Source organism: Phragmites australis, chromosome 14 (assembly GCF_958298935.1).
Source record: "Phragmites australis chromosome 14, lpPhrAust1.1, whole genome shotgun sequence".
In the NCBI taxonomy this organism is placed as follows: Eukaryota; Viridiplantae; Streptophyta; class Magnoliopsida; order Poales; family Poaceae; genus Phragmites; species Phragmites australis.
Window position 1 is genome coordinate 10,617,548 of NC_084934.1, and position 23,890 is coordinate 10,641,437.

At 45.6% G+C, this 23,890-nt stretch overlaps 1 protein-coding gene across 1 annotated transcript; it reads right to left on the reverse strand.

Annotated features, from left to right (window-relative positions):
• Positions 1-11,049: 11,049 nt before the first annotated feature.
• Positions 11,050-13,843, reverse strand: LOC133890107 (pentatricopeptide repeat-containing protein At3g29230-like). The gene has a single exon (XM_062330554.1). It carries the CDS (start codon positions 13,802-13,804, stop codon positions 11,918-11,920), a length of 1,887 nt encoding a protein of 628 aa, XP_062186538.1. The 5' UTR covers positions 13,805-13,843; the 3' UTR covers positions 11,050-11,917.
• Positions 13,844-23,890: the final 10,047 nt, after the last annotated feature.

Genomic DNA, 23,890 nt, shown 5'->3' on the forward strand with positions numbered 1-23,890 from the left:
AACAGTACACCGTATGTGGGGATGCAGATACAAGAAGTCATGAGAGGAAGGAGGCTGAGAAGACATCAAAAAAGCAAAAACATGTTCTTGGGTCTGTAGGCCGATACTACGCCTCCTCCAAGCTCCAGGAGGAGCGTGTCCGGAGGCTGCCGGAGCCCTCCCTCCACCCTTCGGGAGTCATTAGCATCTTGCGAGTGAAGAAACCGCAATTGCATCGGCCCGAGCATGCGCGCAAATGGTAGCCATGGCATGTTGTGAGCCACTCTCGAGGCCATCCGAAGGCTAAACCATGTGAGAGCAAAGGCAAAGGTAAAATCCATGCAAACCTCCACACACAAGGAAAGTGCATGCACCCGTATATTGTGCAGTAGTTGGATATACATTTGTTTATTACTAGTGTCAGCTGGATTAGTCAAGTGGTAGGGCCCCACCTGGCACACCCACCATCCACGGCAGGCATGCGCCGTAGCGCTTGACTAAAAGCCCTCATGGTCGCACCATGACCCTATGATATTTATATTCGTGGTGTAAAAAATAGTAATCTATTTATTGCTATCCTCTTACGGTGACCTCTATAGTCTAAAGCAGAGGGTGCACGTGGATAGTGCCGAAGGGTAGCTCTTGATTTTTACGGTATCCGCATATCCTTGCTCTGGGAAGCTTATCTTGTTGTCGGTGGCAGGTGCATTAAAATATGGCAACCCGGCATGCTTACGTCCCACTTGCGCACGGATATTTTCACGTACGCCTAACGCCAGGAGTAACTCAACTTGAGTACGCTCTCCTCTCTATACTAGCTACCTGGTGGCCACTCCTAGAAAGAGTAAAATATCTCAAGATTAGTGACCTGCTGGCCACTCCTTTGTCAGGAGGCAGCACACGTAAGGCTTTTTACCGTAACACATGCATAAGTTTTGCTAGGGAAACCACGTGTCACATTTTAGGCTGATAAGGTTGTTGTGGCCATGGTTTCCTTGCCATAACTACTCTGACACACGCATGTGACCAGCATGGACTTGTGCTCAAGTTGGAGTAGTATCTCGTGACGTGCGCGTCTCCTCCATGGCTGCTAGAAGCAGCTTGGCCATATTTAGGCAGGAATAAAAGTCACTACTAGTATATCTGTGTTGTTTCTTCTACTAACCTTGTACGCAGCTACCCCGGATGGAGTATTCTGGCCAAACCCAGTCCGTGTGGCATGTTCCAGCCTTCGAAGCCTTCAAGCCTGCCTGCTCTGGTCTCCCAAGCCTCTGGCTCCGACTGCCTAGGCCTACGATGCATTCAGGCCTGCCTGCTCTGGTCTCCTGGGCCTCCGACTTTGACTGCTCGGGCCTCCGAAGCCTTCGAGCCCGCCTGCTCTCGTCCCTAAGCTCCCGGTCGCGACTGTTCAGACCTCCAGTCTCTGGTGTTCAGACCTCCACTCTCCAGCCTCAGATGGAGCCTCTACATTGTGGCCGGCAACATCCAAGACATCACCGGAGGCCATCTCCTCCCGAGCCGGAGCACCTCCATCGCCGAAGTCCCTTCGGTCCACCGTCGAAGTACACCCATGCCGGAGCCGATCTACAGCGAAGACATCCGCGCTGAAGACCGCCGCTCCCGAAGCACCACTGGGCGGCCAACTCCACTGCCAGAGCCTACCTCTACTGCTAGACCCCATCCAGCTAACGAAGCCCTCAACACCATGGCCGGAGCCATCTGTCCAACTACTGGAGCCACGACCGATGGCCCTCTCCGCAATCCAGAGACCACGTGAAGCACCACCTCGGTGGTCCGAAGTTCGCACCATGCTCCATGTCAGAGAGGCCGCACCGCCCTTCTCTATGCTGGAAAACTCTTCCCAAGCACCATCGAAGGCACCTCCGATCCAGACCAGCGCCACCTTCACAATGTGTGGCCGGAGCCCCTCAGCTCACCTCACTGGAGGATTTGCTACGTCTCTCTGCCACTGGCCCTGGGGGCACTATCGCGCTCTAGTACACCTAGCCGAAGGACTCGCCACGTTCCGCCACCCGCTCCGGAGGCACCACCATGCTCCACCACCTGCTCTACGCTCCTGGCAGCAGAGTCAGCTACGAGAACCTCCAACTAGACGGGCTTCGCACGCATCGCCCACTGCGACACCTCAGAAGACAGGGCGAAACCAGAGGCCCCTTTAGCCCACCGCGCGCTCAGGCTACACCCACGCCAAAGGCCGCCTCGGCTTCGCCTACTCACCACCAAGGGCTGCACGCCGGCTCACCTCCGAGCCTACCTCCAGAGCACCTCCACGCCACAAGGCCACCCTTCGCCGTGACGTACTCTGCCTACTCACCTCAAGGCTGTGGACCAGAGGCTTGCCTCTAGAGGCTCCTCCGACTCTGCTGCCAGAGCCCCCCATAGCCGACGCACCTCCGGGAGCGTGCAAGGCGTTCGGGGCAATGCAATACTACTACGGTGGCCCGTACGGGAGTCAACGGCACCACACGCACGGCATCCTCAACGTCTTCCTGCTCATCGGCAAGACATCTGCGCTCACCATGTACCCCACCGAACTTCGCATGACACGGACCCCGCCATGCACCTCGCCAAAAATCCTTCCGTGCTTTCTCCTGGGACTAGCCAAGGCCACTATGTATGCAAGAGGCGAGACATAGTAGCAGCTAGTTATGGCCCAGGCAAAAGCTCTGGAGACCCCCAAAGGCATGCAGGCGAAGGCCAGAACCTGCGGCCATGGGCGTGCGAACGCGTTGCCACCTTCCACAAAGGGCGAACTCCTCCGAAGGCCAAGATATGCGCCGAAGCCCACCTTCGCGCGCACATCAACGTCAGGGGCTGGTCTTCGGCCGCCATCCACTTTAGAGGCATACCCTGACCGCTCTTCGTGCCGGCAGCTGGGCTCCGCTCCCACCTCATGTCAGAGGCTAGGGCCGGTCGGCCAGTAGATTGTTCGTACGTTGAGGACTGCATCTCCATGCGCGTCCTGTCGCTGCCTGCCAACGGCCACCTAAGGACGTTTGATTACCAGTGGCCAGGCATGCATGCATGCAACCATGCACGTTCTGTGGCGCACTGCTGCTACATGTGTGCATACAATATCGCACACATCGACCCTCACGTGCTCATATGCGTACGCCCGCGCTCTAGTCCACCGCACTCGCATCCTCGCAGGAGGCTGCATCGGAGGTCAGACTCCGGCCCAACTCTGCTTCAGGGGCCGCCCTCGGTGAGCTCAGTGCTAGACGGAAGTGTCTTGAAAAACCTCCTCACCGATGGCACAACCTCGGTGGTGGAGAGGTCTTAAAAACCTATCGTACAGTACCTCCGGCATCTTGAAGGCAGTGCCTTCATGCCAGAGAAGTAATTCCATCCGCCATCTTTAAGGTCTAGCTAACCTACGTGGTGGATAGGCAAAGACCGCTCTAGCATAGTGATGGCATAGGCCTCCGTGCTAGACAGGTATATTCCGTCCATCATCTTTAAGTCCTAGCAAGTCTCCGTGGCGGAAGGGTAAAGAAACCCTCAGGAATCTTAAAGGCAATAGCCTCCACGCCGAAGAGGTATAACACTCTACACATAAAAATGCGTGGGTCACTCTACGCATAAAAATGTGTGTGGGCCACTCTACGCACAAAACATGTGTGGCCACTTATTCATACATATGCACACATCATACATACATCATACATACATACATTCATACATCATACATACATACACTCGTACATCATACGTACCTACATACCTGCGTACACATACATATGCTTATAGGTGGTACAACCATCTTAGAAGCTTCCCTGCCTTGGCTAAGGTCATGACAATAGCGCTAATAGAACATGCCCTCTACCCGCTCGCGGCCAAAGGCATGAGGGGAGCCAAGAAGTCAGGGAGCCACAAGGCTCAGTCGATCCTACACAGGTTGCAGAATTTTGCTATTCCCTGTCAAAGCATATTATGTTAAAAAGTAAAACCCTCCGGCATCTTGAAGGCAAAGCCTCCATGCCGGAGGTGTAGAAAACCCTCCGGCATCTTGAAGGTAAAGCCTCCATGCCGGAGGTGTAGAAAACCCTCCGGCATCTTGAAGGCAAAGCCTCCATGCTGGAGAGGTAATTATTCTCCAGACAATTACAGGCACAATGCAGGAGCGGAAATTCCAACAAACATGAGTGGGACTCAGAGTACGTAGGCTCTAGATGACTCCACCTTCGTTACGCCCCTCAGCTTCGCCGATGACTCCACTTCCAGCATCTAGCACTGAGGGGGTAACGGGCTGCATTCCGTGGCCCCGTCGTCGACTCCATCTTTGACTCACAACACCAGGCTCCGAATGGTTCGGCCTCAGATGAGCCCTGCCGTGCTTAACGCTAAGGGGGTGGCATCCTACTCCCCTCGGCCTTGCCATAACTTCGACTCCAGTTTCCATCGCCGGAGGCTCCAAATGGCTCCACCTCCATTACGCCCCTTTGCTTCCCCGATGACTCCACTTCCAGTATCTACCACTGAGGGGATAACGGGCTGCCTTTTGCGGCCCCATCGTCGACTCCATCTCTGGCTCACGATGCCATGCTTCGGACGGTCCAGCCTTCAACGAGCCTCACCGCGCTTAACACTAAGGGGGTGGCATCCTGCTCCCCTCGGCCTCGCCATCAACTTCTCCTCTGGCTTCCATTGCCGGGGGCTCTGGATGGCTCCTCCTCCGTTACGCCCCTTTGATTCGTCGATGACTCCACTTCCGGCATCTACCGCTGAGGGGGTAACGGGCTGCCTTCCACGGCCCCGTCGTCGACTCCATCTATGGCTCACGACACCAGGCACAAAACGGTCCAGCCTCCGACGAGCCCCACTGTACTTAATGCTGAGGGGGTGACATCCTACTCCCCTTGGCCTCGCCATCAACTTCGCCTCTGTCTTCCATCACCGGGGGCTCCAGACAGATCCGCCTCTGTCATGCCCTCAGCTTTGCTGATGACTCCACTTTCGGTATCTACCGCTGAGGGGGTAACGGGCTGCCTCCCGCAGCACCATCATCGACTCTGTCTCCGGCTTCCACCGCCCGGGGCTCTGGATGGCTCCGCCTCCTTTACGCCCCTTTGCTTCACCGATGACTCCACTTCCGGCATCTACCGCAGAGGGGGTAACGGGCTGCCTTTCGCAGCCCTGTCGTCGATTCCATCTCCGGCACGATGCTAGGCTCCGGACGGTCCAGCCTCTGACGAGCCCGGCCACGCTTAACGCTGAGGGTGTGGCATCCTGCTCCTGTCGGCCTCACCATCGACTTCGCCTCTGGCTTCCACCGCCGGAGGCTCCGGATGGCTCCACCTCCGTTACGCCCCTTTGCTTCGCCGATGACTCCACTTTCGGTATCTACCGCTGAGGGGGTAACGGGCTGCCTTCCGTGGCCCCATTGTCGGCTCCGAACAGGTTGCCTCCTTCACGCCCCTCAACTTCACCGATGACTCCGCTTCCAGCATCTACTACAGAGGGGGTAATTGGCTGCCTCCCGCAGCCTCATCATCGGCTCCACCTCCGTTACACCCCTCAGCTTCACCGATGACTTCGCTTCCGCATCTACGATTGAGGGGGCAATGGGCTGCCTCCTACATCCCCATCGTCGACTTTGCCACCTCGGCCGCGTCATCAACCCCGTCGTCGACTTCGACACCGGCTGCACCTCCAACCTCAGCATAACCCCAAGGTGTGCCGCCATCACCAATGCATCGTCAACATTGAGCTTCACCATCAACACCCGTAGTTCCCACCGAAAACTCCTCAGAGACAGGGAATGGCCTTCGGGTATTCTTGTTACAAACCTAGGCTAGAGTTGGTTTTCCTCTACATCCTCTCACCCCTCCAAACGTCGAGGCCAGAGAATGAGGGGGTATTGTTGGGGGGAAACAGATCAGCCAGAGGATAATAGTTGGCAGTCGTTATCAAAAGTCCCTCCAGAGCCTTCGACCTCCAGACTCGGCAGGAGGCCCCATCCCCTGAGGCTGCAAGTCCCTTCGGACCACCTCTCCTGCTCATGCGTGGCCTTCGGAATACTCGAAGCTACAGCAAGTACCCCCGGAGCCTTCGGCCTTTGAACTCAACAGGAGGCCTTAGCCCCAGGGGCTAGAGACCCCTTAGGGCCGCCCCTCTAGTGCCCATGCAGCCTTCCGAAGCCTAAAGGCACGACCGACCTTCGGAGATAATATCGGGGAAGAAAGGACACCCCCTCTCTGCCGCTAACCTGACACGAGGTGATGGGTGATAAATGCCGGTGCAAGTGGTGCTTATCCTGATACCCCAACACGATGCAAGTCATCCTGACACCTCCGGCAGAGTGGCGCCGGGCCGTAATTTGCAGCCAGCTCACCCCTCAGGGGGCAAGCACCAATATAGTTGCTACGGTAGATATTTATCTTCTATGTAGGGTAAAAGGTAGTTATCCAGGATAAAGCCCAGCAATTCGACTGCATTCTAGATATTTGTACATCGTGATAACTTCTACACTAAGCTACGTAATGCCTTATAAATAGGGGGTCGTGGTCACTTGAAAATAGAATAAAAAAGGGACATGTTCAACACAGCGCGGAGGAGCATAATCACAAAGTTTTCCTGTGATACTCCCCCTAGCCCAGTCCATATCTTTACGATCAATACATTCATGGTGTTCCTTCCTCTCCAACTTTATCTCCAAGCTTAAGTCTCCTCCTTAGAAGAAACTCTTGTCATACTTGCTGTGGCAAGACGATCTCTTGCTCCAACAAATGAACACATGCAATCCTAGTTGAGGTTAAAAGAGCTATGACAAATGAACAGATTTTGCATCTAGCTTCATTACATCTTTTACCTTTGAATGGGGATTTGGGTATATGGTGATCATGAACTTCATTAATACGCTAATCTTGTATACTTGGCTTCTTTACTCGAATATTCACTTCATTTTGTAAGCCAAGTCTCTAAATCCCCATAGCCACTCCAGGGCGTCAAGTCTTCTTTGGAACCCAAACCGATTGGGGCCCCTTCATGTTGATGATGACTTCCTTGGACATCCAAATGGGTTGATTCCACCTCTGATCCTTCTTTCCAATCATGTGTGCAACCACCTTGCCATTTTCCTTCTTCTTGAGCCTGTAGTAGTTGCTCTTTATCTTGTTCTTGTAGTTGGGTTTGGTGTAGAGGTTGGAAATCTTGTTAGAGAGATTTGTTATATTCTTCTTCTCCTTGATCTCCTCCTTAACTTGTTTGCATTGGAAGGACTTGTGGCTTTCTTGATGGCATTTGAAGTATGTCACGGTTGACCCCTCTGCAAGCTTCTTCACTATAAAAGCACGATTATCTTAATGAGGTCGGACATGTCCTTTGTCCTTCAATTCCGCCAAGTACTCCTTGAGCTTCTCCATTTCTTGCTTGAGCTCATCATTTTCTTGTGCAATGAGTTAATTAGATTGTTCTACAACAATATTCTCAACACAAATCTCATTGCAAATGAGTTAGCTAGATAAAGTATATAACTCATCACAAGAAGTGGAAGCATCTACCTTAGGATTGTAATTAAAAAGAGAGGTAGATTGCTTCAAAGAGACCTTAGTTTGAGATTCAATGCACGCAAATTTAGCCTTAAGATCTTTATGCTCCTTATTTAGCAAATTGAATTTGTAAAATAATTGTTTATAATTAGAAACAAAGGTACCATGAATGTCATTAAGTGTATTGAAGTTTTTAAGCTCTTTTGATTGTTTCGTAAGGGCCCTTTGTTGCTCATTGATCAAATGAAGGAGTTCATCATAGGAGGGAGAAAACTCATCTTGATCACCATCATCTTCGCTTGAGCTTGACTCTTGCTCTTGTCTCCTCATCCTTACCTTCATGTGTTGGCATTGAACTTGCTTGCTTATGAGAACAAGATTCTTGGTGTCAGATGAGGAAGAAGCTTCCACCCCATGTTCATTGTCATCTCATGGGAGGTGATCTTACTGAGCACTTGACTTGGAGCCATCTTCTTGATGTCATTGTTATCGTAGATGATGCAGACTATCAACTTGTATTTCGGAAGAAGATCTTGAAGCATTCTTCTCACCACTTGATCATCTTCAATTGGCGTCAAACCTAACCCATTGATCTCATTAACAAGAATGTTCAAATGAGAATACATATTATTAGCACTTTCATGGGGTAGTTGCTTGATACCATTGAGCTTAGTAACAAGCACATGATATTTCTCATTGCGCACATCCTTTGTGCCTTAATGTATTTCAATGAGACTATTCCAAATATCATGTACATTGATGAGAGAATAAACATGATTAAATGCATCAACACATATAGATGATAAAAGGATACTCTTTGCCAATAAATCTAATTGTCTCTCCTTGTTGGTGATGTGAGGTTTCATCCCTTCCTCGGCGACTCTCCAAACATCTAAGCCTCTAGCTTGCAAATAACAAGATATTAGAATTTTTCAACGTGGAAATTTTGTGCCATCGAAAAGTGGAGCACTATGAGAATCCATCCCAACCCGAACGTCACAACTCTAGGATTTTAATCCTATCAAGAGCACGAGACTCTGATACCAATTGTAGAGAGCGGTGATGTCCTAAGAGGGGGTGAATTAGGACACTTAGAACTATTTTGGCTCCAAAAACAACGCAAGAAAAACATATATCAAATTCCATCTAATGTGCTCTAGGTTTATCTAGTATGTCTATTTTACTAAACAAAGCGCTTGCAACCTATTTAAGAAGATAAATTGCAAGTAAGTAAATACGGAAATGTAAATAAGGTAGAGAAAGCAAACTCGGCACAAGGATTTTTTTTTCCGTGGTATCGATGGCATGAATGCCACCCCTAGTCCACGTTGGAGCTCCACAAAAGATATGCTCTCGGTGGGCACCCGGTCACGGCCTTTAAGGACCAAGTCACAAAGACAAGGCCTCCACTCGAATGAGCCACCAAGGCAAGGTCTCACCACTAGCCTCTCTTTTGGTTCCTCGCCGTCGTGATCACTTTGGAGCTTGAGCCACAAAGGCAAGGGTCTCCGTGTCTTCGCACAATCGCCTTGCCGCTGCTCCACACTAAGTCGGAGTGTCAACAAGCTTGCCGACAAGTCACCAAGACTCAGAGATGCCGGCGTACCAAGAGGTACATTGTTGGATCACTCCTTGATGCACTCTTTAGGCAGAAATCACCTAGCAACTCACTCTCTAGGCCTATAAGCACTAATCACTCACTAATCTTGTGCTTAATTGCCTTGGATGCTCACTTTAAGTACTTTGGTGGCTTGGATGTCTTCTCAGGTGTATATAAACTTCTTTAGAGTCCAGCATACTCAAATAACTGAGTGGAGGGAATTTATAGCCTCAAACTCGCGCACTAACCGTTAATCCAACGGCTCTAAAAAGTTGTTAACATCGGATTATCTGCTGAGAATAGTAGTACTAACACCGGATCATCCGGTAAGTACACTCTCACAAACTAGCCGTTGGAGCCCTACTCAAGTCTCTGTGAACATCGGAATATCCTGTGACGACTCAATGAACACCGAACAAATGCACCGGATTATCCTATGTGTATATGTTGATTTTGGAGCTCTCTAGAAATAATAGTTCGGTGTGTTCATTTTGTGAACAACGGATCATCTGGTGAGGCAAAAGACTCCGCTTCAAACTTTCTGTGAACACCGGATTGCTTTTCATTATTCTCACGGAATTATCAGGTGTACCACTGGACTAATTTTGATGTGAGCACCGGATTATCCTATCAGGCAAATTTCAGCAGAACAACGTTATGTATTTTGAGCGGGATTATCCTGTTGTATGGTTGTGGTGTAGTAGTTATTATGCTTCAGACTTTAAGTTTGTGGACTATGATGTCATATTGTCATACACTCATGCTTGCTAATTTGTTATCTTGCATCTTGTTCCCTATTTCATTCTCAGCACTTGCCTACATGCTCACTGATTTTTGTCATAGTTATGGACTTGTGTTGCTGAGGAGTTATCATTGTTCACGTAGTTTGTTGCAAGCGGGAGGGGTGCTACATGGGAGCAGAGCTTTTGGAAAGGAGAGAAAGGATCGTGGGCTCAAGAACTGGCAGTAAACAAGGTATGCATGTGCTGCACTGCTCCTAGAATTCTACCTTCCCCTCGCCTCAACGCCATAAAAACCATGCCAAGAGCAGAGTATATACCACCAGCAATCAGGATCATTCTAGGGTCAGCTGCATAAAGGAACAACTACATCATGACAGGAATATGTAAACCTCCCTTTGTATTGCAGATACCCAGTCACCATTTATTTTTATTTTGCATTGTAACTGTAGCTAAAAGGGGAAAACTGGTCGCATGTAAAGAAGTATGTTGGTGCAAAAATATGTACCATGTCATGCGACATGATAAGAGAAGTGGTGGCTTTACTATTGGCCAGGATGAGGACAGGCTGGTATCTTTATAATCAGCATTGTCCAGAATACCATGCCTGCCAGTAAGATCTGTCATTGAGCTAGTGGTCGGTACCTGGAAGGAGCAATATGAGATGTAACGATCAATGCATCTTGAAACAACCAAACATAATATGGAACTGAACCAGACCATTTTACAGCACATTGCACCAACAATTACAACAAATCCAAACCTAAATTCCAACAGTGTTTGCAGCTGCTACACAGCTAAGGGCTTGTCCCGATTCCCAACCTTTAATCTTAATTACAGAACTGCAAGTTGCTTGTAGTTCTCATTCACCGAACTCTTCATTGAGATTTCTGCAAGTAAAATTAAGCAGCTTCAGTATGAGATGTAACATTTAATGCACCTTGAAACAATGAAATATAGATGGAATAAAATTGGACATTTTGATGCACATCACACCAAGAAGACAACAAATGCAAACTTAAATTCCAACAATGTTTGCAGCTGCCAAGCGGATAAGGTATTGTCTCCACCCTTACTCCTAGTTACAGAATTACAAGTTGCTCGTAGCTCTGATTCACCCAACTATTCGTTAAAACTTCTGGAAGTAAAATTAGGGAACAATTGGGGAAAATAACAACATTAAAACTTACTAATGTAATACAGTTGAAAAGAAGACATGTACTTAATTTGATGGCACTAGATTCAACAAGATGTAGCGAGCCATGTTGCTCATCAAAAAAAAAGAATCTTAAATACTATTGGTGCTACTACTGATAAATGCCTGGAACTGGGTTTGCTCATATACAATGTTATGATAAAGAAACACTCTACTGTGCGTGAGTGACTAATTTCACTAATCTATTTGAGATGCTATGCAAGTTTTTGCTCTTGGAGACCGGATGCAAGCTTGGTTCATGTCAATGGCAGCCATGAGCAATCTTAGGAAAAAACACAGTTCATTTTAAATTCTCAGCCTTGCACTTATCATTTCCTCCTATTTTCGTCCAAACTGAAGATGTCTGGACAACTTAATACAATTGCAGTCCACTAGAGGTCCCAGGTCCCATGCTATTGCTGATCATTGGTGATACCTAACTAAGCATTCCTGCATAACAATGATGGAAGAGAACGGTAACAGAACACTACTGATATTTATTTCTCTGAAAACCAATGTGAGAAACTGTCTCGGTAAAGACTATCTGTTAGATTGTTACACAGTTATTAGCCAATATTTTCCACAAAAAAAAGCATATGCTACATGTTTGAGGTCCCCACTTCCAACCTTCACATGTCCAGTGCACAATACACAAACAAGCTGGCAAGATCTTCAATAGTTAAGCAGGGTAACATAATGTAGCCTGTCCAAGAGACAAGGGTGTCATCTACTGGTCACGGATGCCATTAAATCATCAACTGTTGATCACAATCCAAGTCACGAAGCTAACCAGCTGGAATCGCCTATTAAAAACAAGGCCTCCCACAGAATCCAATCTGGTATTTATCTTTACTTGCAAGTAAGATGGTCAATACTCAACAAAGAACTTCTGTTACTTAAGTGTACTGCTATAACTGATGCAAGGGGCGTGCTCTGTATTTCTGATGAGAGCTATTAAACCATCTAGTGTTTCATATATCTCTTTCCTTTTCTGGTGCCTTGTGTCTTTAGCCAAGAACTCATGAACCTCACTTCCTATCTGTATCAAGCTACTGCCAGGCACTTTCTCAATGCCCCAATCATGCATGACTCTGCGTGCATCCATCACACTTCCCCACCTTCCCTCCAGGGCATTACAATTTGAAACCAGCACTTGATAACTAGAATTAAATGGTTCTATTTCAACTATCTTTGTACTGACATACTCCACAAACTCTGCATCACCATGTGCAATACAAGAACTAAGCAAAGTGACCCAGATGACAACACCGGGCTCAAGAGGCATGCTTTCAATAAATCGCACTGCCTTTTGTAACTTACCTGCTCGACCAAGTAGATCAACTATGCATCCATAGTGCTCCATTCTTGGTGTAATCCTATATTGCTCAATCATTTGCTTAAAGATGCTCCAACCTTCTTGCAACAAACCACCATGAGCACAAGCAGCAAGTGCAGGAATGAAAACAGTGTCATCCAGTTCAACTCCTTCTCTGCACATATCATTGTACACCAACAAGGCTTCTCTAAAGAGCCCATTATAAGCAAAACCAGAAATCATTGTTGTCCATGTAATGATACATCTTGTTTTCATTTTGTCAAAAATTAACCATGCTCTTCCTACATCCCCACACTTTGCAAACATGTCTATGAGAGCATTTCCTAATGCAACAGATATATGAGTGTTGATTTTACTGATGTAAGAACTGATCCAATTGCAGTATTCAACACTGCTCAGCTGAGCACAGGCCGAGACGACACTTACTAGTGTAGCTTCATCAGGCATGAATCTTCCCTCAACCATCATCAGCTGAAATGTGCACAATGCCTCATCATATCTGGAGTTGTGATTGTATCCAGTTATCATTGCATTCCATGAAACCAAGTTCTTAACAGGCATCTGATCAAACAACAGTTTAGCTGAATCTAGATCCCCAATCTTTGCATAAGCAGAAACCATAGCTGTCCATGAAACCACATCCTTCCGATCCATCCGATCAAAGAGTGACCGTGCAGCCTCCATATCACCGCTTGTTGCATAACCAGAGATCATCAGATTCCAAGAAATGGCATCCCTCATTGGCATCCTATCAAACACGACACGTGCTGACACCATGTTCCCCACCCTGGTTAACCCGGCAACAATTGTGTTCCACGATACGACATTCCTCTCTGGCATTGCCTCGAACAACTCCATCGCCCCCGTAGCATCTCCACTCGACATGTACACCCCAACGATGGAGTTCCAAGAAACCACATCCCTCTCAACCATTTCATCGAACACCTGGCGAGCAGCCCCAACGTCCCCACCGTCGCTGCACTTGTAATACACGTTCAGGAGAGCATTCTGCACAACTACGTCACACCCGAACCCGCACCTTACGATCTGGCCATGGACGCACCGGCACGGCAGCAGCCGCCGCAGGGCCTCGCACGCGCGGAGCAGGAAGGTGAAGGTGAACCCGTTGGACGGCACCCCCGCGCCGCGCATGGCCGCGTAGGCCGCGAGCGCGTCCTCCGAGGAGCATCCGCGGCCGCCGCCGCGCCCGGCGAGACGCTCGATGAGGGTGTTGTGCGCGACGGTGGAGGCCGCGGCCCCCGCGGCGCGGAGGGCCGCGGCGGCGTGGCGCGGCGACGAGAGGACGGAGAGCGCGGCAGAGACGAGTGCCGGGAGGAGACGCGGGCTCGCGGCGAGGCCCCCGGCGAGGAGCTGGGCGTGGGTCTGCAGCAGGTGGCGCGGGGACTTGAGGTTCCGCAGGGTTCGGAGCAGCTCCTGCTCCATTGGTGTGGAGGGGACTGAAGACTGCGAGGAGGGCCTTTGGCTTAGCTGCAGATCGTTTCCCGCGGCTTTTTGAAAGGCGATTCGATTCGTATAGGAGGATTTTTTATTAATGATCCAGGCATACGCTCGGCTCGGATAGTAAACACAAAATCGGATGTACACCCAGCCTTGTGACTTCTCCACTTCCCAACCAGAGCTAGAAAGATCGAACAATCAAATACTGACTTCTGTTATGCAGTGTAATCACCTAAGGCTAGAGCCCGTATCAGCGTATGATAAGTTCATCCCTTTTCCTATTTGCCATTTTTATGAGGTTACTGAATTGTTAAGGAACTAATACCTAATTTGCTCTTTTTAACAAACGGGGAAAATGAGAGAAGGAAATATGTATTGCTAATGTAGGGTGTATTTGGTTGGATGACTTCTTGGAGGCTTTGGGTAGAGTCCTTTGCGAAGCATGCCGGATGAAGGAGGGTTTGGTTTCGGACAAGGTACGAGGAAACACAAACATTTTGTTTTTATTGGGTGCAAAATTTCGTCGTTGTCACTTATATCATCATAGAACGATAACTGAGGTCTAGCCCCATCTCTTGCCTACCTTCGTTGGCTGGGTAGTGTGGTTGTGGCGGAGACTGATCATCAATCTACTTTCTCTTTGGCTTTGCAAGGCGATGATGTGATAATGGTCATGTCAACCTCCTGAACTACTTTGACTACTCATGCTATGTCTCCAACGTGGTAGACCTTCCTTCCCACTGTTATGTTCTGGCCAGTAGCAGTAGGGGGTGAGGAACCAGAGAAGGGATCAAAGGTACAAGAAGCATGAACAGAGGTAGGAGAGACGGAAAGAGGACATTGATGGGAGAGTTAGAGTTATGTTCTTTCTTGTCTTGCTCTCACACACCCTCTCGATTACACAGCCCACTCCTCAAACAGATAACGTGTGTTGGGCCTTGCCCGTCTTACGCATCGCGCTTGCATTTGTGGACCACCTCCAATCTGGTTGGCGCCCTTTGCTCTGTGTACACCTAGGACTCCTGCCTCAGCCATGTCTGTGACACCCCCATCCTGCAGACACGGCTTGCCCCTAAGCTGCTGAAGAAGGAAATCAGTGGCGCAGTTCGGACTCGTCTTCCCATGTCGCGAGCTCAGGTGCTTGATCGCTCCACTAGATCAGGACTTGATGAACCGCCTTGGAACCACAACGATAGAGATGACGGTTCAGTATCTTGATTGGGACTGAACGGTCCACCTCCTATTCATCTTATGTTGCCAGCAGCAAGCTATGCACCAGTGTAGGAGGCATACCTTTCTTTAGCTGGGTCACGTGCACCACAGGGTGAATTTTGCTTGTCTCCAGCAATTTGAGCTTGTATGCCACTTCACCAATCCGAGACACCACCTGAAATGGACCGTATAGTGAAAGGAAAGATTGCGGTTAGCACAATTAACAATGGATGATTTCACGTACGGTTAGAGCTTAAGGAAGACTCAATCGCCCACTGGAAATGATCATTTTGATCTCTGCTTATTAGCCTGATCCTTCATCCTTTGTCTTGCTCTTTCCGGATGCTGTTTGAGCAAATTGGTCTTCAATTGTCTGTTAGCTAAGAACTGTGCAACACCTGGCACCATGCAAATTGCTGAATCAAATAGAGAGCAAGACACACAGAGAGAGAGAGAGAGGGGCACAACTCGTTTATTCAAATTATATTCGAATTAATCATTAGGACGATCATTTAATAAGATGAGAGCTAACACACATCCGTCTCTCGACATGTCACGTACTAACCCACATCTCACCAAAACAATCGTAGCCACCAATGATGAACACGAATCCAATCCTGGTAGTCCCGACATGTATTTCTGCTCAAGATCGGATACACGTCTTTACAACAAGCTTCATCATATCAAGATAATAAATAACGAGTAATGTAAATATATTACAAACCTTAAGTCATTATAATTTCAACAATTTACAGCTCAACGAACGCTAGGTGAATAAAATACAACTAGTTCAACTCCTAGCAGGTTAGAGTTACTACACAACGGACTTAAACATATATAAACATCAAAAGAAAGGTGGCACCATTTTCCTTAAGGCACCACCGAATCACCACGAGTGGGCCGCCGCTACTCTTGTCTGTCAGCGACAGTAGCGGACATGAAGTTACCGTATAATACCTCTTCCTCACTTGTAAGAACTCAACAAAAGCAAGGTGAGTACAAAGGTACTCATAAGACTTACTCTATAGTACGTACATATAATAACCTGACTCCAAGGATCATACATTTGAGGATGCATAGTAAGTAATCGACCACAAGGTTAAATAAATTTATATGCAAGAGTATTTTATTAACTCAAAAGTGTAAGCATCTACAAACTTAACAACTCGTACCCTCCTATCATGAGATCATAACCATGAACATAACTGTCACTTAATCATACTCATTTCAAGATAGACCATCACTATCCACTTCCCAACATACCATAACAATCACAACATCGGAACTCTATGACTGATACGGATAGATATAATCATGCTTATAACCGAGAGCGTGACAATTCAATTTGATCTTACACCTTACAGGGGTGCATATTTACCCACACGACTCAGGTCCATTCTCTTGGCCCCTAAGATAATTTTTTCTCATACTCCGAACTACTCACTTGCGTTTACCCTTATAGCACCAGGGTTATTGCGAGCATGTCCCGGACACCTCTGGCTCCCTGCCACTTTGCTTCTCATCATTTTTCTCTTACACATCATAGAGCCACAAGTCAAGTATTAGCACGGCGTATGATAATCGGCTCATTTGTACATTTATTGAATATGTGGAAGTATGGAAAATGCTTAAGCCAACGACAAACAAGGATCGGTGTTTAATCGATGCAAGCAGTCTATGGCATCCGGGTTCCTTTTCCGACCTACCCCTAGCACCACCACATCTCGTCTCATCCTCAACAACTCTTCATCCCAACATCATTTACATTATGGAATACATTTAAACCTTCTTTCTCCTTCAGCTCCATCCTCCTGTAGCACATTTGCTAATCACGCCAACCTCTCCTGCAGCCTCCGGAGGTGCGTAAGAATCGAGCTGCTCGTGCTCCTGCTTTAGGTGTCAATGGCCATCGAAAGGTACCCCAATGGACTCAAGGAACAGCAGCAGCTTATCATAGCCGCTGCTTGAGAGGTATGCACATCTTCTCAACAATTAATATTAAACAAAAATATAATTACTACACATATTTCATACAATGTTAAAAAACTAAATAATTTCCCTGTTTACACTTCAATTCTTATTTGTCAATATTCATTTTAATAGTTCTAACTTCACCCAAAAAATAAACTATCCTTGTAGATGAATTCATCAATATCATTATGTCCTAACTTTTGTAACCTATATCTATAGTTAATGCATGCGTTCTATTTTATTTGATGGAAATATTGTTCTCAGGATTTGAGCCAATAATATATATTAGTTGTGATATTTTATTTGCGCTGATGTTCATCTGATAATCCTGGCACTCTACATTATATGTTTCAGATTAAACCACAGCTCCATACCATACCAAAATACTGGTTAAATCCAATCAGATAAAGGTATTTGTAGTAGAACTGTTCATGTTTACTACCACACATAAATAAATAAAAAGTGTGACAGACGCCATAGTAAAGCTTGCTATAATAAAATTTCTTAAGTTAATTAAGTTATGTGATGCAATGCTTGCCTCTTTTCCTGTTATCATCACTTATCTGATACTTATGCTTGATAAGAAGAATGGAGATAGATTTCTTTTTCTCTTACTATCTTAGCTAAGCAAGACCTTATACTTTTGTATTTGACAATTTGTTAAACTTGGAAATTCAAGTTTGAGACTGCAATAGTTTGGGGAAAGGTGGAGAGTAATGTGCATTTGATAGAAACTTACATAATCTGGGGATACCAATATATGTCTTAAGAAAGCCCCTACCTAAAACCATTACTTCTTACACCTGCTGTTGCCCCTTGAAACTCAACATGAAGCCGAATAATTCTGCTAACAGTGGCTTCATGATGAAAAGTGAGCTTAATCCATTCTAAAAGTGGTATATTTATTTGATTTTGTGCTTTGTAAGCTCTATCATTTTATAATCAAAATTTATTGGAATCTGAAAGCTAAAACAACTATTAGGACTTATATAGATGTTTATCTCATGAATGATCTTAGAACCTATTTGAAACAAATTAGTTTTATATGTCACGCTACATCATATATCGCTATATTTTTAAGTCCTACATGTGTTTTCTTAATTGACTTCTTCAAAAGGTTGCTAGATTCTTTGTATGCATATTATATATCCAGGTTAGTGAATAACCTCCTCCGGTACTCAAATATGGTAGTAGCTTTTTCATAAATGTCTTTTTCCCTTGTAGTTAGAAACAAGCAGTACAAAGTGCTTGGAAGCTAATCTTTTGTAGTGCCAAAAAAAATCCACATTGTGAACAACTTTATAGATTATTATGAAAGCAAATTATTTGACTGAACCAATCCTGAAGTTGCGGTGTACGTGAAGAAGCAGATGAAGTTGTTGACACATGTGAGTGCTGCTCCATCTTCAGTTTATTCCACTAAGCTTTTTCTCTCTCTCTCTCTGGCTGTAACTCCATGCATATGCTTTCCAACTGGAACTCTATTTTTCGCATCTCAGTTCTGCCTTTAGCAAACTAAAAATGTTTGTTGCTTTCCTATTTAATAAATGTGTACCCATCTACTGTAAAACTTCAGGAGATCACAACAGAAGCTGTGGACGCAAATTTTAAATTGTCATATGGGTTTTTGCAGGGAATTGAAGACCCTCTAGCCTAACTGGGAGAGCGATAGAGGAGAAGAGATGGAGGCAAGTGGTTGAGGAAGCAAGTGGCTATAATCCGTACTTTATATTTGCATTTAGCCCCCACCATAGTAAGCTGTGCAAAGCATCCACAATACGTAAGTACAATGCATGAATTATTTGCTATGTATGAATAATTTATTTTTTGAATTGTTCTTTGTATAAATGATTTGCTAACAATTGAAAGTGATACCCAGTCTCTGTAATGATGAAGTTGTGATCTGAATGCAGTAGCCACTATCATTTTCAACACAATAAATTGCTGTAGCAAGTAACAGGTATATGAACAGTTGTGGCTCCACATGGATGCTGTAGTCACAACCATATTTAATTTGCTCACATTTTGTACATAATACAAAGATTGCAAAGATGGCATGCTATTATCTCCAACGTAAATGTTGCTGCTAGCATTTCTTACTTTGCTCACATTGCTATACTGAAAGCTAACAATGATCTGCTCACGGACGAAGCTCAAAGGGCAGCACCTACGTTGCGTGCTGACTTTGAAAAATGAGGGATTCATCTGGATATCGAACTGATTTTGTTATCTGCGTTTTCATTGCACATTTTGAAGAAAATTGTTGCCTAATTCTTAATGTTACACTAATACATGCTCTCTTTTCATATATGCATAGCCATTATACCATGTTTATGCCAATTGCGTCATGTTCACCGTCTTTACAGACTCATCAGCAGAGCAAGATAGTTGGAACTTTGATGCTGGAGATAGTTCTCCAGCGTATTGCATTGGGTCGCAAGGCGAAGGAATCAGAGGAAGGAAGGGAGGCTGCTAGGTGGGGTCGCCCAAATTTTAAAATTTTGTCAACTTCCTTTGCTTTTTCCTTCTAATTTGTTCTGTTGTTGATTGCCATGAGATTTGAAAACCTTCAGCCCCAGTGGTGTTAACTTGGCATGTGGTTTCGTAAATTTCATTACACAATGTCCGTGTTTCATCCAATTGAGTGGATGGTGCAAAGGGTGACATTTCGTAGGATAACTTATGGGTATATATTAAATAACCAAAACCTGTTTAAACTACCCGATGTAATATCTTCCTAGATTTAAAATAAATATAACATGGAAAACATGGAACACGTGTTGGTGGATACGTATGCCAAATATAGTATCAACATCAAAGTGAAAGACGGCTACCATTGTGAAATAAGAGGATGTTGGGGCTCGGTTGTCTTTTCTGACATACTATGCTATTAGATATGTGGCCTATTACTCACCAAATATAATGTACTATCAAATACATTATGAAAATCAGTATTACATTTTTTTCCTCATTTTATTCTACTTACATGCTTTTGAGTGTGCTTTCATATGATGGGTGGTGACGAAGGCTAATCTGTCAAGAGCATAGCTGCGACGATAAAATGGAAAGTGGTTTATCTGAAATCAGCCTTATATTATGTCCTTCTACTACCTCTCCTAACATATATATCCAATTCCATTTCATGTTAATTAAAGAGATTATCTTTTATTACTCACGGGTTATATGGCGTGCCAACGACGCATAATTTTTCTAGTTATTATATATTCTGCTAGGAGTTGTTGCCTTTAGTAATGTTGATCTCGTAGGGTATCCACTACATCGATGTGTTTGGTCTACTAAGAGTCTGTTTGATAGAGCTCTAGCTTCGAGAATTTTTGAAGCTGATCATCTCTAACTCTAAAAATTCTAAGAGTTAGGGTTGTGGATAGAGTGAGGATTTTTAGTTTAATCATCTTGTTTTTATTTTGGATTAAAAACAGATATTTAAATTATTTTATTTTATCTTATAAACTCTAGATCTGCTTATAAACTCTAGATACTATATAGATCTCGGAGCTAGAGCCTTACCATAAAAAGTCTAAAGGTAGAATTTGTCTTTATGTATAACCGGAAGCCGGTCTCACATAATACCTTGTTGTTTGATTCCTGCAGATGACCGAACCGTCTGCTTATTCTTTTTTCTTCTGTACTGTTTGGTGTAAATTAACGAACCACTGTATACCCTCATTTTCTCGCAGAAAACCTTGTTGTTCGATCTTGCAGCATGGTTTATTAGGCACATATGATTGTTATATTAAGGCAACACAAGTATAATCATTAGTTTCAGAGTTGAGGTGTGCTGCTGGAGCTGCAGCTTGGACAGGTTTTGTTCTCCATCATCACTTTCTCTAGTAGTTTGTTTAGGATTGAAGTGCTATTATCACCGTATTTGGAACGATGCAAGGCATAGACCAAGACTGATGTTAAAGCAAGCATGAGTATCTGCATTCCAGGTTTCATAATTTTTATTTAGAATTAAGACTATTACTCAATCCGGTTCGAAATAGGTGTCCTTTTAAATATGGACATGTCCTTAAAATACAACTTTAACTACTATTTTTGTTATAATATATTGATTAAATATAGTAAAATTATATTATTATAAAAATATCCAACTCAATTCATAAAAAATAATTTATAACCAAAATTTAAGATAGTTGGCTACATGTAATTAAAATAGCACTTATTTTGAACAGAAGAGAGTAGAATATAAATAAATGAGCTTAGCCTCGAGTGGACAGTTTTGGATTCTGGTGCACGCAGTACCTGTAGAAAAGCGTGCGCCGAAGTAGGCCGGTGGGGAGTTGCGGAGGGACAAGTGTCGCGGCGGCCTGGCGTGGGAGGCCACACTTGTCTCGCGCCGAGCGCGTATGCACGAGTACGAGGGCGGATGCAGATCTACGCCACGCCACTGGGCTGCCTCGTCCTGCTCATAGGTAATTTAGGCCAAGTTGTGAAGGAAGCTGCTGGCGCTTTTGTCTAGTCACATGGAAATTCTGCACGCCTGACTCTGAACACATTTCTAGATCGAAATCTGAACTTAGAGTAAGGCGTCTAGCAATGGAGTGAAGCACCTCGTCCATGTATGTGGTACTAATTAGTTCTTTCCTCCTTGGATAGGCTAGAGAGGAAAATTTTCCTCTATGTAATCCATCAGTTGGCGGTCAATAACGCCGTCCTTTACACCCCGTGCCATCATGAACAGCCTATCCAAAATATCACGCCATGAAATATCATCAATCACAAGATCAGTAGATGGTGAATGGTTTTGTTATGTGGGGCCATGCATATAGTTGCCGCGCCAGGCAGCAGGGCCGGCAAGAGATCAAGCTTGCCATTTAAATGGCTAGAAGATACGTATGGTAAGAGTTGGATTTGATTTAATTAGAAGATAAGTTTAGTAAGTTAGGATTTGAATTCGGATTGATTAGGAGATAACTTTGGTAAATTAGAATTTGAATTCAGATCAGAATTGTAATACGATCGATGATGCTAGCACTTCTATTGAACTACATTGGTCGCATGTACGGATTTGAAGGGTGAACAAGGAGCGAAGCTCGAAGGCCATTGAAGGAGTCAACAAGGCCTGAAGGTTCAGTTGATACGAAGCGAGGAGCCCGAAGGAACGAGACCTGCATTGGAGCCCAAAGGAACAAAGCCTGAAGAAGATTCGAAGGTTCGATTGCCGAATGCCTGAGGATAGCGGTAACCACAGGGATGAAGGCCTTGTGTGTCGAAGGTCTCACTGATCGAAGATAGTTGTAGGGACATAAATGTAAAATCACATGTTTGTACGACCTGTACTAGTACAATGACTGTAATACTCTAAGGATATTCTAAAAATATCCTAACAGATAGGAGTAACCATGTAATGTACACCTTGGTGGTTAGGGGATGGCTATAAATATCTAGCCTCTTTGGTGTAATAGGACAATAAAATTTAGTTCCACCATATATTTATTTGTTGTGTTGTGATCTTGATCCACATGATCATAGCATTTGGTGCCGTCCGTGGGGATCGAGCGCATGACCACATGGTTGAGAGTCCTATGGCACTTAGACGAGAGAAATTGAAAAATCACAAGCCATGCCACTAAAGACCAAGAAAGGCAAGGTGAAGAAGGTCGGAGAACCCGAAGACTGTCTAGCGAGTGAAGAGCAACGAGTAGAGGATGAAGGGGCAGAGGAGATCCATAGGGAGACCGAAGCCTAGGAAGCCCGCAAAGTCAAAGCCTGGGAAGCTGGTAAAGTCAAATAAAAGTGCCAGGCAGAGGAGGCGGCGAAGCAAGTACAATAGCTTTAGGAAGAAATTAGGTCCCTTTTCTAGTCCGTAGCTTCTTATCCTAGGCCGTCATGGGGATGTATCGGGGACTTGAATTTGGAGGTGGTACATAGGCAGGTTTTGAAAGAGCATGCCTGACCGTGAGCTATATACCTCAACTCCCCACTTTCTCTGGGCCTGCAGGTACGACCATGGCCTTTGGGCTTTAAGGTGCTACGCCTTCACCTGTAAATGGCGACCAACCATAAGGACTTCATGATGAGCTTCAAAGACAGAGTTGAATCAACGAGAGGAGACGACACCACGCCAAGGCCTTCATCCTTGCCATCAAAGGGATAGCCCTCTCTTGGTACATTTTGTTGCTCCCGGGAAGAATTTATTCTTGGGAGTAGCTTTGCGAAGCTCGTTTTTCATCCTTCCAAGGTAACTATGTTGCACCTGTCACTATGGAAGATTTGTTCACTGTAATGTAGAAGGAGAGCGAGAGATTGAAAGAGTATATCCGCTGCTTAGTGTGAGTGAAATGCCAGTCAAAGGGTTTGAGCGATGATAGTGTAATTGACGTGGTCCAGCAGGGGCTTTGGGCTAGTGATTAGCTTCTCGCCTTGCTTGAAAGACAGTCAAAAGTGTGGATGAACTTTTTGCTATGATGGAGGAGTATTCCAAGGTGGAAGAAGATGATCTGTGAAGGCATATCAGCTGTCAACCTTCTCAACCTAGGAATCACAAGCCTAGGGACGAGTCCATGTCCCGAGGAAGGGAGAGGGAGGATCGGCCGAAGGGGTATCATTGATCTCTTGAGAGACAGAATGCATTAGCACTTTTCCCTCCCAAACAGCCATAGGTGAAACATTTCCAATATCGATGAGGGGTAAGAGAGGTGCTGACCAAAGGATAGAGGCGGAGCGAGGGGATAGGGGTGTAGAGGCTATCACACTAGAGCGCTTTACTGTGCGGTGCATGGTGAAGATGCCGGCCACACCACCAACATGTGGCCACATGCTGTGGCGTTGAAGTAAGGCCTGCATAGGCCTACTTCATGGTTGTTCAGCTCTAGTCAGGCCCTCGATCCTCAGGCAAGATGCCACATAGCGCCTTTCTAGGTC

Bases quoted from the DNA above. Each gene is read 5' to 3' on its own strand.
- LOC133890107 (XM_062330554.1), bottom strand. From the start codon at position 13,804: ATGGAGCAGGAGCTGCTCCGAACCCTGCGGAACCTCAAGTCCCCGCGC.